Raw genomic sequence first — 20,155 nt, 5'->3', positions numbered from 1 at the left:
TTATTAATTATTATTAATATTTATCATTTATTATGATTATTTAGTAATTAATTACATATTATTATTATTTATCGTTTATTGTTATTATTTATTATTTAATCAGTAATATTTTGTTAAATTCAGTTTGGTTTAGGAGCATTCAGTTCGGTTCAGTTCAGCTCTGCTCTAAAGAACATGGTTTAAGTTGAGGAGAACATAGCCTAAGAGCTACTCCATACTAATCATTATACAGAGTACTATAAAATGGTGAATTAAGGATACTATTAATGCTGCATCATAAAAGAATTACAATTACTTCATTGATAAATAATTTTCATCCCTAACAATTTCATTGAAAATTAATACACAATTGACTTGCAATTTTACAATTTTTCTCAAAGAGATATCATGTAGTTACTGTCATATACTAGTAGTAGTGACAAAACAGTAACAGATCCTTTATTTAGCATATCTGGAGCTATAAGATGCTGGAATCATTCAACAGGGACTGGTTGCATGTTTTCAGCCTCTTCCCTCAGCTCCTTGAACAAGGCAGACGACAGATATCGCTCTCCAAAACTCGGGTGAATCGTCTTTGATCAAGAAACAAACATAATCCTTATTAGTACTACAACTCTACAATTATAAAACAGCACTGCCTCTATCTGGAATTAATTGCCACTTTAATAGCATAATTGAACTATCGACGTGACAATTATATCCAAACAGAGTTAGTAGTAGTAGTTCATAACTTCATATATAAATAGGACAGCTATTTCATACCACAATTAGTTTGCCCTTGTTTTCTGGCCTCTTAGCAAGATCAAGGGCAGCAATTGTATTAGCCCCTGATGATATCCCAACCTACATATTCAACAAAGTGAAAATCAGATAATTTTAGCCATACTAAAGATGTTCAGATCTCTGTTAAGATTATAGCTAGTTCTGAAAGTTTGTGATGCAGATATGATCAGAAATTCAGAAGTGTAGTAAACCAGCATCAGTGGCGGAGCCTGGTAGGTGCAAGGGGGATCAGAAAAGACTATACTTTTTTTTTTAGTAATATATTGTGTTTTGTGGAAGATTATCAGACACAACACACTAAAAATCCTGGATACGCCACTACCGACACCCCGAAAAAAAAATTCTGGCTCCGCCACTGACCAGCATATAATTTGTTCTTACCAAAAGTCCTTCCTGTAATGCCAACTGCCTGGCCATCTTAACAGCATCGTCACTTTTAACCTGTGATGAAGTACGTGTTCAGAAAACTCGCACATAGAGAACTAAGCTTTGATATTGTTGGAAAAACAGAAGAAAAGAAAACAGAAATTTTACCTCGAGAACTGCATCCATTACATCCATGTCTAAAATCTCTGGTTTAAACCCAACCCCGTTTCCAGTTATAAGGTGAGGACCTATTTACATTAACAGAAAAAGTAGATTAGCAAGAAGCCAAGAAGCCGGATTATTTGTTCAACTAACTAAGGAGCTGTTAACTTAAGTTTTCGCATGAAATACCTGGTTTGCCTCCATTGAGTATGTTGCTTTCAGCTGGTTCAACTCCATAGATCTATAACATCAGTAAAAATGAATCACATTAGGCATATATGTAATTAAACTACTCTAGCACAATTCAAAGCAGCATCACTTATAAATATATATATATATATATATAGATGATACCTTCACATTAGGATTTTGAGATTTGAGATAGCGTCCAACACCAGAAACAGTGCCTCCACTTCCGATTCCCATGACAAAGATGTCCACTTTCCCTTGAGTATCCTCCCATATTTCAGGACCTGTCGTCTCAAAATGAACCTGTTTTTTTCAGCCATTATTAGTCAACTAATTATCCCTATCTCTGACAATATTAATCGTAGAAGTGATTAAATTGACAAATTTGTCTATTATGAAGAGTGCAAGAGAAGAGAGGACCTGAGTATTAGCAGGATTATTAAATTGTTGAAGCATGAAACCATCAGGGGTGGAGTCTAAAAGCTGGTTAGCCTTTTTGACAGTTCCCCCCATTCCTTTGTCAGGGTCAGTGAGAATAAGATCAGCACCAAAAGCCCTCATTACTACCCTTCTTTCCATGCTTGTGTATGATGGCATTGTCAATACCATTTTGTATCCCTTCATAGCCGCCATGAACGCCATGCTTATTCCCATGTTTCCTGATGTTGGCTCGATCAACACCGTCTGATCATCAACACAGCATAACAGTTAGCATTAAGTTCAGTTGCAGAAAACTTGACTGTTTTATCTTACCTTTCCTGGAGAAATTAATCCCTTTTTCTCTGCATCTTCAATCATAGCCAATGCAGGTCTACAGCAGATGATATTCCAAGAAGTATTTAATTAGCACATATATATGTCAAGTCTTAAATCTTAATTACTGGCTTAATTACTGCCCTATTGTTGGTTTATTAACGGTATGTAAATACCTATCTTTAACACTAGCAGTAGGCTGCATCATCTCTTGCTTGACGGCTATGTAAGCTCCAGATCCTTCACTAATTTTGCTTAGATAAACTAGGGGAGTTCTCCCAATAAGCTGCAATAAAAATCATGTACAACAAAATCAATACCAAATGATTTTAATTTTCTGACATTTCTATCACATTTGTCAGAACATGCTTAGTTAACTTGCAGAATCTGAAGGGGAATTTTGTGCTGCATCAGCACATAGCTATCAGCTATCCAAATTACACTCAACATTAAACAGGTTGAAATCAATCAAATCATATGTCCCAATTTACGTCACATCTTTCCGATTTTGACACATAACCATATCTAATGTTATTGTTGAACGTGGATAACGCGGCATAAGTAGAGATAATCGAACATAATATGAGACACAAAACGGGATACATACACTTTATTGCCAATGGAACAAAGTATAAGGAAGTGGTTATGTCAAGTCGTCAACATAGCCGTCATACTGTAGTTTTTATTTAGTAAAGCAGGGAATATTTGGCTATTCAATTGTAAACATCAGGCAAAGGTTCATTGTCAGAGAAAATTCAAGACACTTAGATAGACCACTTGAGTTCAGGAATTATTACTTGTACAAAATTATCAAAACATGTGGTCCCCACTAGTGGAATCCATTCTAGGTGGGGCCCCTGGGTTGAAGAGGCAACAATGCTCAATTTTAGCTGCTGCCCTTATCTAAAAACAGAAGGTATCCAACTGATTTGGATCACTATTGAGAAATCTCCACCTTATAATACAATCTATCTTGTCTTTTCTCCTTAAATCAATCTCTTTGAAAAAACTTATTGCTAAAACATGAGATAAGAGCTAAAACTGATCTAAATTAACGACAGTTTGTATTGTACAATCGGTTGTACCATGCAACATCCACCAGGTTATTAGGTTAATCCATCAACAATGTTAACAAGAACCATGATTAGATCAAATCAAATAAATTCACTTAATAAAATGAAATTATTTTTCAAAGAAAATAAAATTAAAATAAACTCACTTGGGAAACATTGGTTTTAATATTAGTCCCAGTAAAAGGAAAGGGAGATGAACCAGAAACAGTTTGTGCAGAAGAAGAAGTGGTGGAGAAACATCTGAGTGATGTTTTAAAGATCCGTGAGGCTGTTCTTGATCTCCTCAGCAAACAGCTTGACACAGTTGCCATGATTTCTTCAGTTTACCAACTACAAATCTACAAATCTACAATTTTGAGCAGAACAAATAGCAATAACAATGTGTTTTATATGAGTCTGTTAATGTTTGTTATATAGAAGTATATATATGGTTGGTGGGTGGAAAGTGAAGGTTTTGAAGGCCAGGGTGGCTCAAATTTTCAATGCAATTTTGGGGAAAGGGGGAATTTGTGTATTGTAGTGACATTTCTACAGAGCATGTGGGTTGTGTAGGGAAATGGTCTTTAACTCTTTTGTCGTCATTATAATTTATAATAGTGAGTGGTGTTCAACTGTTGATTTGATACTTTGCACTTAACTTCGGCTGCTTTTGTGGATGTCAGGATGTACCTTAACTGCTGTTAAGAATTTATGATCGTGAACAGGGTTTCGGTTAAAGGTGACGAATTGGTTTTGGGATTGATGCGTTGTGGATAGTTTTTAGATCGGTTTTGTTTATTGTCATAAATAATCTATTCCAGAACGACTTAATCTTAATGTAGAGTTGGGCATGGGACAGGCCAGTACGTGGGCGGTGGGCAGCCTAAGCCTCAGCACGGGAGGCACGATGATAATCCATGGACCATGGATGAACATCATTTTAGAAATTTGGCATTGAATAAACGGGCCGGCCCGCACTTTTGCACGCTTTTTTTTAAGCAATTAACAAAAAAAAATTAAAATTAGTAAGGGAGCCCACTAGCACAACATGTGGGACGGGTTGTGCATAACCCTCATTTATGAAAGATAGGCACGAGCACGATACAACACGACATGATTTTTTCTTGGCCGATTTTAGACACAGCTCGTCAGGGCACGAGCTCAGCACATGGGCCGACACGGTCCAACACGTGCCTAACTCTATCTAATGTGAGGATTATTTTTCAGAAAACCAGCAAAGTATGAGCCTTTTTTATCTACTACCTCAAAAGACCGGTGCTCCAATTGAGCTATTGTGGTCAGCTCAACGAGTTCCCATCTATTAGCATTGACAATTTGGAATCGCACACTCATAAACAAGTTTTTATGGAATTTGTAATTCGTCCTCTCCATTAAATTTCCAACCTTAAAGTCATTCAATATCAAATTAAAGACCACTCTTTCAATTATATTGAAAATTAAAGACTATTCAAATTCAATCTTTCCCTTCCACATAAAATTCCAATCCTCCCCATTCAACTTTTAATATTTCACATTCGACTTTTCATATTCACATTTCAATACGCTACTACGGAGTATCATTTGTCAGATCTTGTCGTGTCCAATTAGAAATTCATAAATGAGTTTTTTTCTGGAATTTATGGCATTCAGTCACAAACGATGCATCCGTGCCTACAATCAAGTAATCAATGCTGAAATACTACCAACTAGACGTCTAGACACCTAACCAATACCTACAACTAATTTATTTTAAAAGAAAAACGATGAGAACGTCAAAACCTATAAATACGCCCAAATTTTCAACAATTTTGCACTCGTAAAATAACCATGACTAACCAAATCAATCATACTGTCTCTATCTTCATCTTCCTCACTATACTCCTCACTCATTACACCACCACCACCCAATTTCCCAGATTTGCCAATGCCGGCAAAATTCACATCACTGACGAGCTCGACGACGTGATCGATGACGAGGAGGACGACGACTGGAAAAACTGGGGCAAGAAAAGACAAACCCCATCACCCCAATTAGACTTAAAACCTTCAGATTTGGATAAAATGGAGCCTTCTCAGATCCAAGCTGAGATGATGAAACACAACACTGGTCCCCTTTTTGGGTTTATCAAGCTCAGATTAGGCGTTCGTCGAACCCCGGTATCTTCATTTCTTGGCTTATTTTTTTTTATTAGGCGTGTATTCCGTACGATTGAATGTTGCAATTGCATTACAATCTGACATGAAAATTCATCAATGGGTATATGTTTTGTGGTTTTGTACTGATCTGTGACATTTTGGAATGGGAATTGTCAGGATGAGGTCTCCCAGTTAGCCATGAAATGGACCAAAGTTTCGAAAACGGGAGGTTTGGAGGTGAAGTTCATGGGGGTGGATCTAAGTACACTCATGTTTACCATGGAGGCAGGCCAACACATGGGTGAGGTATGCGTCTTTATCTAACCTTCATATTTCATATTTTCGTATTGTGATACAGTTAACGATGATTTTCCAAAAGTTATAAGAGAAAGAGCATAGAAGTGGACATGACATGAGAAGAGAGAAAAGGAAATGTACCTAGGTAAGAATTAGATTTGGGAAATATATTTTCCACCCTTTGACAAAATAAACAAAGGAAAATAGAAAATCTTTCCGAAAAGTGTTTTCCGTCAAACAAACGGAATCTTGTACTGGATGCGCGCAACTAAAAGGGGTTTCTTGTTTCATTCTTCTTCATAACTTAGATCTTGTTGATTAAACGGTTTCGTGACTACCGTGTATTTGCAGCTGAAGGAGTTCATGTTGGAGCAACCGGATGCATATGAAGTGAAGATTGGGGACAATGTTTACCGCAGACCTGGAGATCCTCCACTGGAAGAGGTTATTGAGATGCTACGGGGAGAGACAGAGACAGACAAAACTCTTAAGGAGCATGACAAGGATGAACTATAGCTGCTAATGAACTCCTAGCTTGTGACTTTTCACTTAACTACTGTGATTGAATTCCGATGAGTCAAGTGAAGGAACAAATAAGGTGTCAGAAGAACTCCAGAAATACTTAGCAGAATCAAAGTTCAGTCGTTACTATAAAATATAACAGCAGCAATATATGTGATTTGGAATTACAATAAAAGAAGCAATTGTGTAGTACAATTAAGAATATGTTTACGTAAAGAATTCATACTCAACAGGAGAATGGGTAAAAACATTAAAACAAATTGTGAATCTATTTTAGCTTCTTACTGAATTCAGACAGCTCAAGCATGTGAATTCTGGGGATACTCGCAGCTTCTTCCCTTTCTTTTTGGGTGTTATAGCCCCAGTCACCTGATTAAATGTGCATGAATGATTAAGCACCAATTAGATGTTAACTTTGTTTAAGCAAAGGAAGACAACTGTTTACCTAGATACAAGTTCCAGCCATCCAACTCTGGCTCCTTGATGACATTTTTTAGTGTAGCAAGTCTGTCCTCCACAAAGCTGTATATCATTTGGATATAATGTCAGACCAAATTTGCCCATAGTTGCTGATAGTAGAATCGTAACGAACACAACTCTTAAGCAGCATGTTGAATTGGAATCATTATATTTACAAGTTAAGCCAAAGGATAAAGAACTTACTGCAGAGCAAGTCCCTGATGTTCTGGTTGTTTCTGAAGCATCTTGAGCACTTCCACCTTCGGGCTGAGTTAAGTTAAAAATGAGTAATGTATTAGGGATCCTACAGGGTCATATCTAGAAAGTGCTGCATTGACGTAATTCCACACAGTTTATACTTACCCAGACCCAAGTCCATATATTCTTTCGGGTGGTATAGTCACACCAGCAAGCTCTCGCAGCAGAGCATCTGCAAATCGGCTCTGATTAGGGACAAATAAAGCACATAGACAAGTAAGCAAGTCATAAAAGAAAGAACGTGAATATTTAAAATGCAGAAAGGCACATTCTTCTATGGGAAATGAGTGTTTTTAGATTGAAATACAGAAGTTATACTAGTTCCTTCTATATGTTCCATAACTTTGCTGCTTCAACCTTTTCTTTTATGTTTATTTATCAACAGGGATAAGAAGTACCTGTTTTGTGGTAACTATGTATATCTTTGAGCTTGTAAATCTTAGAGCATCTGAAACACCAGGATACAGTCTGCAGATAACATACAAAATTCAGAAAATTTGAAGATTGCAAGCAAGATTCCTATGGTTCAATTAATATTACCCTGTATCAATCGTCCACATAACATCCTCAGAATGGTCTAGATGAAAATCGCAAGTTACCTCAAGCAAGTGAGCTTCCACATGTGAGCTCAGTAGTAACAAAAGATTATAATGTGAGAAAATCCTTGTAAAATTCCAAATTTGTCATTACTAGGCCTCGCCTAAGCTTCCTAGTTTATTCTCTTTTAAGCGTATACTGTGTTAATCTGTTGATAGGATGAATTATTGTGATTTGAAAATCATTTTATTCAAATCTTCGTGTCCTACTGAACATGGGTAAAAAAATTATTCTATCCACAAGAGGTTAAATAGATGATGTACTTGCAGTAATAGAAATGATTGGTCAGCAGAGAAAAATGCAGATAATAGAGTGAAGAGAGATCTTTACAAGACTACAGCCCTCTTTTTTACCATCAACTTCACAGCCCATCTACGGGTCCTATGCAAAACAGCCCTTTTCTACCTTTTGAGTGGGGTTCAGGACTTCAGGGTCACATGCTCGAGGAGAATGAATTATTGAAACAACATATTCCACTTTGTGACATTTATATGTGGTCTTATTGAAGTACATCACATTATGCATCTTGATCATTGTGGAAACGGAAGTTACCTATTTGCACCAATCCATGTAACCAAATCCTTCTCAATCCATTCATCTCTAACCTTCCCAAAAAGATCTATTAAGGCCTCCCTGTTCTCCTTCTCATCCCATGCTTCCATAATAACTGGTTTTAGCTTTGGCCAGTTCTCGAGTATGCCTTCAATGGTGAGCCCAACTGCGACCTTAAAAATGCAGGACAATAGAATCGTGTTAGATTATAATCCATTATATAAATGATAGTGAAAATATTGCTGGAACCATGGATATCCTTGGTACTCAGACTACTCACTGGAGATTTACGGAGGGAAGGAATTTTGATCTCCAGCAGCAACCTCACAAGCAACAAATTTTCATATCCTGTTTCAACCACAGGTCGCACCTGTAACAATAACATCAAATTCATGCTGCTATTTCCACTTGAACAGCAAATAGCAAATTAAAATATCTACTCTGTTCAAGCTGCAAGTTCATAGAGAAACAGAACCAAATTTTTCAAATACCAGTCTGACAGGCTCTAGTCATGCATACGTTAGAGAAGAAAAGTTTCAACATTACTGTCTTGTTATAGTCAAATACTCAAATAGACCAAAAATGACAGCACACATCCAGATCCTTTGCAATGTATTAGTTGCTGATTAACGTCAGAGCCCGTCCAAACACAGGAGACTCAGAATTCTAAGAAGGTACATGATAAGCAGACTAGCATCTAACAAAGAAACGCATTTTTTTGCCCAGCAGCTTTGCCAGTAATTTTATATTAATAGAAATCCACATAGGCCATGCTTAAGATGATGGAATGAATTAAGGAGTTATAAAATTATAATCAAATTATAAAAATCTACACAGGTAAGGCTTGAGATGATAAGCATTAATTAAGGTGTTATAAAACATAGGAGGGAGGGATTTATAGAAAAGTATCACTATGGAGGTTATGAAGACTTGGTAGAGGAGAAGGGAGGGGCAAAAAACATAACTCTAGGCTGGGTAGAGGAACCCATTACCCCTATCAAGGAGCAAGAATACCTACCTAACTAATATTTCAACAACTTATGTACGTAATTGTTTCCATAATAAATCTCACCTCCAAATGATTCCCTACATACTACACATGAGTTTCAAAGAAATAGGTCACTAAAAACGTTCCTAAGGATCGTAAGTAAAGAACTTTAGAATAAGGCTAAATTTGTGTCCAAGAATATTAGATCAGTTGGTATCAATGCATGTGCAAAAATCAGTCATTTTCCAACAACTATGCAATCGCACTAATCCTGCTTCTCTTAGCATAGGCCATGGACAATATCCCCATTGTAAAGTGACATGAAAAACAAGCAGGTTTCTTGTAGGCCAAAACAAAAGGAAATTGAAATGAAGCAAATGCTAGCAGATCTTGCAATAAAGTCCAAATGTGCATCAGCAATTCAGCATTTATACTGAGATATTGGATTACATGATTCCTTTCAGGGAAATCTCACATGAGATTGCCTCGCACGATGACTCGAGCAAATTTTACAAGTACGAATTCAATGAAGCAACTTTGAATGTAAGAAAAATGGGCTGCTCTTCACATCTAATTGGGTATCTTATCTTAACTTAACATTGGAAGTTTTACAGGTAGACTAATCATTAGTTCTTGAACCGAACACGAAACTCCACCTACATCATCTCCTTCCTTGTAAATTTAAAATTCCTTTTGAAATAAACAATTTTTTCATATGCCATTTGTTATGGGTCGTTTTGTACGACGTGGAGGTCGACGCAGGAACAAGTCAAAGGTACCAGATCATGCTGGGATCCTATGGAAGATGCCAAGGTTAACTCCTATATTTAAGGAGCCATTATTGCTGAGTCAAAGGAGGCTTGGGGAGCAGGGTCAATTCGGTTGGAGAGGATCAAGGAAGCAGTTAATACCATTACTCCCTCTTCTACGCTAAACCTAATGCTATATAAACACCGTCATCCTATAATGAGAGGAGGCCAATACCCATGGTAAACCCAACGCCCAACTATCTTCCTCCATTTGATACCTTCCCTTCAAATGGTATTGTTTCCCTAACACTACTACCTTTCCGTAGCCTAGTAATTATAAAGAAGAGCAAGCCTTCCTCTCCTTAGTTCCACATGGATATTCCACTAAGCATGCCTAATCATTAATCATTGTCATTTACTCTCTGCCTTATCTTTGATCCATATATTCTCACAAATTAACCTTTCCAATACTGCAAATGCTACGTACGCCATATATATCACTCATAGATTGTTATCAACGACTGCCTTTCCCGACGATCCCCTACCCATTCATCCGTCGTATCGCCTATGCCTTCTCACATTTATGCTTCGTCATCAGCTACATTTACACATACGCATATATACATTGTATTTGTACTTATCTGGGCTATTTATGCCAACAACATAGTGGATTGGTGGACTCATGGCCACCCGCGGTTTTTATCCCTTTCGGGTTTTCCGCGTCACCATCTCTTGTCTCGTCTCCCTTTATTTTCTGCCCTTTATTTCTTGTCATTTATTTACTTTATTTAATCTAGTCGTTTATGTCCCAACCAAAGGTCGTCCATACGAAATTTGGCATAAACAGTTTGGCGCCGTCTGTGGGGAGATGGCTAGATTTATCTTCAAACACATATCCACAAATATCCTCTCAAACACAATATCCGACCCACTTGGGTTCACCAATAAAGTTGTCGCCAGGCTATGGATTGTTGCCATACTTTGTCACCACCATGAGATGGAGCTACGTCAGGGCACATGTCGTCAACATGGCAGGTGTCGTCGACGGGTCAGGCGTCGTCGACGGTCAGGTGTCGTCGACGGTCAGGTGTCGTCGACGGGTCAGGTTTCGTCGACCGGTCAGGTGTCATCGACGGGTCAGGTGTCGTCGACGGTCAGGTGTCGTCGACGGTCAGGTGTCGTCGACGGGTCAGGTGTCGTCGACGGTCAGGCGTTGTCGACGGGTCAGGTGTCGTCGCCAGGCTCGATTGGTCGATGGAATATGGAATGACGTCAGGGTGCATGTCGTCGCCAGATCAGGTGTCGACATCAGCAGGTGTCATCGCTAGAAGTGACGCGTCTGAGTGGTCGAATTCAACCTAGATGATGCATATCGTGACAACAACGACACCAACGCTTGATGACATCGAAAATAGGTTTCGGTCTAGACGTCACGGACCATCATGCAGATGTCACCACAAACAAGATACCATATGAGTTGTCTCGTACCTTCATAAGATCTCGAGACGATTTGACACTTGACGTCGCGAGAAGTATGGTATAAAACTCAACCCCAGTGATTTTAATTTAAACTAATATTGTTTCTAGTCCTTGTTGTCACTAAAACAGATGCGAACACGTGACGTCATCCACCAATGACATGACGTCAACATAGTTTCGTCCGACGTCACCTCCACATCAGTCGACGGCGTCTCCAAAAACGAAGGCGACAAATGGAGATTCAACAACAAATTGTCGGCAATACTAGATTTTGTGGCTAACTTCAGTCCAAGTATCAAATAGGAGAATTTGTAGTTGTCCTGAAGTCGCCACAGGGGAGCATATAGTATACTCTATCTCATTTAATTTTCATATAGTATACTTGATTTGCTTTTTATATAGTATACTTTGCTTGTTTTAAATTTCCAAAAGCACTTTGAAATATATGCTATAAGTTGTTATCCTACTTTTTGTACTAACGTCGTTACCACTTGTCGTTTGATCATGTCGTGTCGCCAAGTATTGTCTTGTTTACAAGTATTGACGTGTCGCTTGGCTAGGTCATGAGTACATCAGGCGACCGACGTTAGAATGCAGGTGACAAGGTACTGTCTTGTCTACAGATACTGACGTGTCGCTTGGCAAGGTCGTGAGTAAAGTAGGCGACCAACGTTAGAAGTGTTACACGAGGTCACGACACGACATGAGGTCACGACGACACAACATGACGCCACGATAGCAAGTCACGACGGCAGGACGCGACCATTCTGGTTACCCCTATGATGAAAAGAAGTTTCTTGGCGTTAAACATGGTACGTAGAAGTAATTATCGAACATCTTTATTTTAACAATATATTTCTTCGTAAGTTCGCCAACAGATCGTTGATTGATACATGAATATCAATGGGGGCTAAAGGTACGAACATACTTTCGAAGTAAGTTCTCTTTTATTTATAATATACACGTATTGTCGCTGCCATGTACATCGCAGATCGTGAGGGTCATCAACACAATCGAATGGTATGAGTGACTCAATTCATTTATTAGTGACGTCAAAATTTTATAAACTAACATCTCATACCCTATTGAAATTTTCTCATATATCATCCGTGATAACTATTTTTCATTTACTAACGACATGCCGCGACTATACGCGTTAGTATGTATATTAATGACAACAGATTACCTTGATCATGACGGTATGCCCCGACGCCACGAGATGGCAATATGACACGACGCCACCAGACTACCTAGAAAGCTAAGGAAATCGGAATGTCGAATAATCATCATCAATGACCATGATGACACACGAGTAACTTCTAAACTATTTTTCACACACTTTCTCATTTCAATTCATTCATTGTTGTTCTCTTGTAATAACATGTCTCGTATTTACATTCATTAAGTTGACTAATAAATTATCGCGTCGCACTACGAATATCTCAATTGTTCTAATGACTAATCGTTTTATCAAATCATTTTGAGGTAATTTGAGTCAACAGGACGTTTAGAGGTTGCATCATGCTGACACGCATGTAAGACGTCAACTACAAACAAACATCATCACATATGTGGCTGACTTCAGTCACAACATCTTCCCAAAGTCGCCACAAGGGGGCAAGATAGTATATACTCCTTTGGTGTTTAATATTACAACTTTGAAATGCAACTAACGATGTAATATAATTCATTTTTCATAATAATCTTGTCGTGAGACTTTGACATCAGGTATGAGGTTATTAACATTGGGGGCTCAACCACTATAACATATCGAAGTGGCGAATAAAGCAAACTTATAGGGTTCCTTAAAGACCATAAGCTATAGGACGTCACCGATTAACAAGAAAGGTAATTTATAAAGAATTCACATGTATTTTAACTTACGATACATTGTTATGTAAGTTTGTCAAATGGTTTTACAAAAGGCGTTAAGAAAAAGTCCACTTAAGACATTATAAGGAATTCACATTAACCATATGTTCTTTCTTGTGCCACATTGTGAGGATCAACCGATAAGTCGACCAACGTCGGACTAGACAATGTCAAGACCAGCGATGTGTCAATATCATTCAACATGACGGGACAACGCCAGATGTGACGGCAACGGTATAAGCGATAATAATGATCCCAGGAAAGAAAACAAGATCGGCGACGAGAGGTGTCACGACGCCAGGATAATGTTGTTGATTGAAGATTCGTCATCAAAGGACATTCAGTAACACGACGTAATTTCATTACACGGGGCCATATTAAGTAATATCTAACACTTACTTCGTGCGTTAATTACATTTTTCACTACATTGCGATTAAAGTTCAATTTCAATTTCAATTTTTCTCATCTGTCGCTTTGAACATCTTATTTGTTTGAAAACCAACACTAACATCGCATCAAGCAAACGTCCACCTCTACCTTTTGTATTTTCTACAGATCACTTCTTAACGATATCACCAACGGCAACAGCAGCTAACGACGTCATCAGAAGACGACATCAACGAACGACACCATAAAATACAAGCGACGACGCCTCCAAGGTCACGATCCTTAAACTAATTGATCCCAACGATGACATGTCGCTTCTAAGCGCGACTACTACAAACGACCCAGGTACTATTTATGCGCACATAACTTCGTTCTTTGAGTACCTTACAAGTGACATCTATTCCACAGCGAACAATAGAGACAGCGTAAACAACATTTTAAGCTAACGATGTGAATGCACCCCCAACACTGGTCCAAACGCCTAACCAATCGCCAAATATAAAATAGCAAAAACGCATGTCTTTCCTCCTCAACACTGAAGACAAACGAAGCCAACCCAGAATGCTCGAAACCTACTTAAACTACTCTTCTGAAAATCCCATAGGCTAAACTCTTCTGCCATAGACTGCGCCGTCCAAAACATCTTACCCCTTGTCCTCATGTTATAGGAAACCTCATAAACCTTCGACTCTTCTTGACATTCGTCATAAGGTTACTTCGAACCACCCACTTCATTCACCTGTAACTTCAACTTAGTCGCCTACTACCTACCCTCACACCACATTACATCTGACTAAAATAATTTGACCTTGTGCCCGCTCGACACGAATTCCTTCTATAAAGTTCTTCGCGTGACTACGAACAAACGAAGAGGCTTTATCGCCTGCATACGATAGATGTCATACAACAGAGACAATAGAGGCACGCCTGTAAACATCAGACGACCGGCTAAGATACAACAGTTGGCCGTGACGCCTGTACACATCAGACGAATATCAGACGACTGACTAAGATACAACAGTTGACCATGACGCCCATCAAACGACAGACTAAGATACAGCAGTTGGCCATGACGCCTGTAAACATCAGACGACAGACTAAGATACAACAGTTGGCCATGACGCCTGTAAACGCCAGACGACGGACTAAGGTACAACGGTTGGCCGTGACGCCCGCAAATATCAAACAACAGACGAAGATACAAAAGTTGGCCATGACGCTAGATACCTAACTAACGTTATGTCTTAACATGTTTCCGCGCAGGTTTCATAAGAATTACATTCTGTTGTTTTATAAGCAAAACGATTCTTCCACTAGATATCAGGTTTACATTAAAGATTTATAACATCGACGTCGACATGAAGGCATCAAGTGACGCCTTAGATTATGAATGGCACCAGAAGGCGACGTCATTGATCAAAGACTAGATACGGAAGACGACGGACAGGTCGAAGACAATGACAGATTGGCGTCGACAGAAATTGAACGTGATGACAAACGTCGAAGATTATTTTCCTAACTTCCGGTTCACTATAATTAGGAAAATGGGGGCTATTGTTATGGGTCGTTTTGTACGACGTGGAGGTCGACGCAGGAACAAGTCAAAGGTACCAGATCATGCTGGGATCCTATGGAAGATGCCAAGGTTAACTCCTATATTTAAGGAGCCATTATTGCTGAGTCAAAGGAGGCTTGGGGAGCAGGGTCAATTCGGTTGGAGAGGATCAAGGAAGCAGTTAATACCATTACTCCCTCTTCTACGCTAAACCTAATGCTATATAAACACCGTCATCCTATAATGAGAGGAGGCCAATACCCATGGTAAACCCAACGCCCAACTATCTTCCTCCATTTGATACCTTCCCTTCAAATGGTATTGTTTCCCTAACACTACTACCTTTCCGTAGCCTAGTAATTATAAAGAAGAGCAAGCCTTCCTCTCCTTAGTTCCACATGGATATTCCACTAAGCATGCCTAATCATTAATCATTGTCATTTACTCTCTGCCTTATCTTTGATCCATATATTCTCACAAATTAACCTTTCCAATACTGCAAATGCTACGTACGCCATATATATCACTCATAGATTGTTATCAACGACTGCCTTTCCCGACGATCCCCTACCCATTCATCCGTCGTATCGCCTATGCCTTCTCACATTTATGCTTCGTCATCAGCTACATTTACACATACGCATATATACATTGTATTTGTACTTATCTGGGCTATTTATGCCAACAACATAGTGGATTGGTGGACTCATGGCCACCCGCGGTTTTTATCCCTTTCGGGTTTTCCGCGTCACCATCTCTTGTCTCGTCTCCCTTTATTTTCTGCCCTTTATTTCTTGTCATTTATTTACTTTATTTAATCTAGTCGTTTATGTCCCAACCAAAGGTCGTCCATACGAAATTTGGCATAAACACCATTGCAATCAACTTAGGTTTTTCTTTATCATTCAAGAGTTTTTTCACATGGACCAAATTGTGTAACTTAGAATCCTCTATTTTTAGGTTAACAAGTTTAGAATTTCAACCAACAAATAACAATCATGAAGATAAGCATAGTTTAAAATCAATTTAAGTTCATAATTATAAAAAAGTTGAAAAAAGAGGAGAGAGTTACAGTGTGCATTTGGTCAACTATCCAGTCTTCCATTGCTGAGTCAACGCCGTTGAATAGAGTTGGCCATCGAACTTTGGCGGCCTGATCGATCAAAAACAATTGGGGAAATTTCCCGAATTAAAAATCTGAAAAGTAAATGAATTTAATCGAATTTTTGATTGAGGGAAAGCGGGAGAGAGAGAGAGAGGAAAGGCACCTTGAGAGCAGAGAGCGAGCTCTCACCACAACTATCGCACAGAACACCATCGAAATCAAGGGCGTATAAATCCCCCATTTTTACTGGTTATCCTCTTGATAGAATGTTATACGGAGCAACTTCGCTGCTCATCAGTCATCACCCGCCACTCGCCCACTCACCCAATAAAACAAGGTAGACTACTGCACTTCCTATGAGAGGTTGGCCAAATACATATTAGTGGGTATTATCGTCATTTCACACGTTTTTTGAAATTGCTGAGGTGGTAAGTGGATTCCACGTAGGATTTTGGGATGACAAAGACTTGTTCCAGCGTGGCATAAATCTCAAGTTTCTCACCTTATCCTCTCTCCTCTCTCTCATCCCCCTTCTTCCGGGTGTAAATTGTTCGTTCAACTTGGTCAAGTTTGGTTCGATTTCGGCTTCGAGAGTTACTTGGATCTTCCATACGAGTCATATATTTTTGTTAATTCGAAATATGTGTTGTTTTTGTTCTAGTTTGGGGAAAAGGCTAGTGTACAAAGCATATTGTACACCACTAATAGTGTTTTGACACATCATTAATTCCACTCAGAAATTAGAGGGGAAATGGGGAATGAAACCAAAGAAATGGGCGGGAGTTTATTTCGCCTAATTGCGCCTAATGCGCTGCTTGGGCGGGAAAATTTTTGAAGATTGAAAAAATGATTTTAGAGAATCATTTTAGTAATGAAAAGATCAAAATATTGGATGTTATTTTAACCTTTAAATATAATTTTTTGACAACTCATTGCCTTTATGGGGACTATAAGCTAATTAATTGTCCGACCTCATTATAATAAATGAGTTGGTTGTTGGAAACATAAAAGTATTTTGTTTTTAATTGTGTACTATAAAATTTTATGATTACACAAGGGTTTAGAGAAGAATTTAACGATACCAGAAAATGTTTACCGATCTCCAAATAATTTCTTTTACATCGTATTTCTAATCATATAAAATTTACGTTGTCAATAAGTTGTTTAGAACATAATTTCGAAGATTTAGCTTTTAATTACTAAGCGTGTTTAGGATTACACGAGATAATTTAACTTTTAAAAATAATTAAATTTAAATAAAACCAAACTCAAGTAACATAGATGCGTAACTCCTAACATTTTCATAAACATAAAAGTTGTTTACTTCATCGTATTGCACAAAATTACGACCCACCACCAAGATTGGAAAAGGTAGCTAAAACGCAACGTCTTATAATATTATATACGATTATGAAGGATCATTATAATTTTAACGAAATCATATTAAGTAGTCTAAAAATCTGTAAAATTAGATTAAAAAGAGATTTGTTTGCCATGACTTACTTGCTGATACCCCCTTGCTTCAATGGTCAATACTACACTACTATAAGATATTAATATCTACTCTAACTGCGAGCTCACCCGTGTTCGAATCTTGTCAAGGCCAACATTAGCAAAACTTTTTTAACTGTGACAAACGATTTTAGAGGATCATTTTAGTAATGAAAAGATCAAAGTATTGGATGATTTTTTAACCTTTAAAATATGATTTTTTGGCAACTCGTTGCCCTTATGGTAATTAATTGTCCGACCCCATTATAAAAATTGTCCGGCCTCATTATAAAAAATGTGTTGGCTGTTGGAAACATAAAATTATTTTTATTTTTATTTTTTATCATGTACTGTAGATTTTTATGATTACACAAGGATTTAGAGTAGAACTTGAGGATTCCAGAAAATATTTATGGATCTCCAATTTTTTTTTTTATTACTGTAGTTATAAACCTGTGAAATTATAAATAACTTTGTACGTTATAAATAAACTATTTAGAACATAACTTCCAAGAGTTAGCTTTTAATTACTAAGAGTGGATAGGATTGCACGGGATCATTTGACTTTTTAAAATAATTAAATTTAAATAAAATCAAACTCATGTAAAATAGATGCTTAACTCCTATTATTTTCACAAATATAAAAGTTGTTCATTTCATGTTAAAGCACAAAATTACGACCCACCGTCAAGCTAAGTACACTGTTTTAAGGGATGTTAATAATCTAAGTTGTTTACTTCTTATACAGCACAAAATGATGTTCCACCACAAAGATAGAAAAATACGATGTCTGGGTTTCAAATCTATTCACGATTTTTTTTATTAACAATATATGATTATATAGGATCATTTCACCTTTAGAGAAGTGCATACCTAAATAAAATAAAACTAAATTAAAATAGGTTCAAATAAGTTTTTGTTGCAAAGGATGATGTGCTCATAACCTCTTGACACAATGGTCACTATGATATGCTTGAACTTCTACCCTATTACTATTAGAATATTTGTTGTCCTTGTTATCAAAGGGATATTTTAGAATAATAAAATTGGTTGTATTTTATAATATTTATAATTTATGATTACACAACGACTAATAATAAAATATAACGATAACAGAAAATTGATTATCGATCTTGAAGGTAAATTTTCATGATGTATGTTTAAATTACTAGTCAAAGTTATTTAAAATAATATAAAATTCTCTTGTTAGGATTAGAACATGGGCGTGCACAATTAGATTAGAAGCTCAAGCAACGTTCTAGTGATTATTATGGCAAGGGGTATCAAGTATCAACATATCCGTAATTGCAACATATTTGTTTTAATCTATTCTTGTGTGTAGACTGAATATGATTTTAGTTCATTTTCTGATTCGCTTAAAACTGAGATGATCCTATAATTTCATAGTCAAAGTAATTTTTTTTTTTCACTTGTTAGGATTCGAACACATGTGCACTCAAATTATTAGAAGCTCAAGCAATGTAGTAGTGACCATTATGGCAAAGGGGTATCAGCACATCAACATTTGCAACTGAAATTGTTTTAATCTATTTAGATGGAGTACGATTTTACTATATTTGTTTTGATTTTCTTAAAACTGGAATGATCCCTTAAAAATTTAGTTTATCCATTAAAATCATAGCCAATTTTTTTTAAAAAAATGATTCAATATTTCATCGAAGGATGAATAACAACATTGTTTCCAAGTTTATCAAATATGAATTTCAATTAGGGTAAAAGATTGCTAATGATTAAACTTGAATTTATATTGGGATTAAAAATTGCTAGTTTATTAAATCCAACATATAACGTTATTTTTCACTTGCAAATTTATTAAATTTTAATTTAATTTGCGATTTCTTAATTGATTGTGTTTCATCATTCGGTGAAGTATTGAATATTTTTCATCAATAACAATGTCACCGAAAATCACCATTGAAAAGTTCGATTAAACCCGCTAATTTTTTTGTCATGAACAACAATGTCTTGTAAAGTGTTTGGAAGAGGGAGAACAAAAACATCTTCTCTCTCCTATTAAAAAATAAGGGGGAAAAAAATTCTCTCTCCCAGGGGAAAAAAATTCAGCAAAAAATTAGTCATTAATTATGTTGTTGGAAGTTGCAATAATTTTGAAATTCAAATTTGAAATTTAAAAGGCAAATCTGAAAATTTTAGGAAGAAGTTGAAAAATGGTATCTTTAAATATACTATTTCAACTAATGATTGCTGCTAGATGCTACCAGTTTCCAAAGCTTGTGGGCTTAGTGCCTTAATGTTGCTTGTTTGGTTTTCTTGTTTTTGACTTTGCTTTTTGGTTGTTGTGTAGCAACCGTTGTTTAGCCTTTGCTTGTATTAAGTTTGTTCCTTGCTGTCTTTTTGGTGTTTAATATAATTCCTATTTT

At 37.1% G+C, this 20,155-nt stretch overlaps 3 protein-coding genes across 3 annotated transcripts; 1 reads left to right on the top strand and 2 right to left on the bottom strand.

Annotated features, from left to right (window-relative positions):
* Positions 1-278: 278 nt before the first annotated feature.
* Positions 279-3,793, bottom strand: LOC110789773 (bifunctional L-3-cyanoalanine synthase/cysteine synthase, mitochondrial-like). The gene is made up of 10 exons (NM_001426407.1): positions 3,473-3,793; positions 2,430-2,539; positions 2,254-2,311; positions 1,921-2,184; positions 1,666-1,803; positions 1,501-1,552; positions 1,318-1,397; positions 1,165-1,224; positions 763-843; positions 279-572 (listed from the first exon to the last, which is right to left on the bottom strand). The coding sequence occupies exons 1-10, from the start codon at positions 3,635-3,637 to the stop codon at positions 474-476; spliced, it is 1,107 nt and encodes a 368-aa protein (NP_001413336.1). The 5' UTR covers positions 3,638-3,793; the 3' UTR covers positions 279-473.
* A 1,199-nt stretch (positions 3,794-4,992) lies between these two features.
* LOC110789766 (uncharacterized) lies at positions 4,993-6,549 on the top strand. The gene is made up of 3 exons (XM_021994472.2): positions 4,993-5,462; positions 5,619-5,747; positions 6,090-6,549. Exons 1-3 carry the CDS (start codon positions 5,133-5,135, stop codon positions 6,252-6,254), a joined length of 624 nt encoding a protein of 207 aa, XP_021850164.2. The 5' UTR covers positions 4,993-5,132; the 3' UTR covers positions 6,255-6,549.
* Positions 6,361-16,606, bottom strand: LOC110789757 (uncharacterized). The gene is made up of 9 exons (XM_021994464.2): positions 16,426-16,606; positions 16,230-16,310; positions 8,407-8,496; positions 8,127-8,299; positions 7,376-7,445; positions 7,083-7,162; positions 6,924-6,986; positions 6,706-6,782; positions 6,361-6,629 (listed from the first exon to the last, which is right to left on the bottom strand). Exons 1-9 carry the CDS (start codon positions 16,501-16,503, stop codon positions 6,529-6,531), a joined length of 813 nt encoding a protein of 270 aa, XP_021850156.1. The 5' UTR covers positions 16,504-16,606; the 3' UTR covers positions 6,361-6,528.
* Positions 16,607-20,155: the final 3,549 nt, after the last annotated feature.

Source organism: Spinacia oleracea, chromosome 2 (genome assembly GCF_020520425.1).
Source record: "Spinacia oleracea cultivar Varoflay chromosome 2, BTI_SOV_V1, whole genome shotgun sequence".
Taxonomy (NCBI): domain Eukaryota; kingdom Viridiplantae; phylum Streptophyta; class Magnoliopsida; order Caryophyllales; family Amaranthaceae; genus Spinacia; species Spinacia oleracea.
Note: the sequence above shows the minus strand (reverse complement) of the source record. Positions and strands in the feature narration are given on the sequence as shown.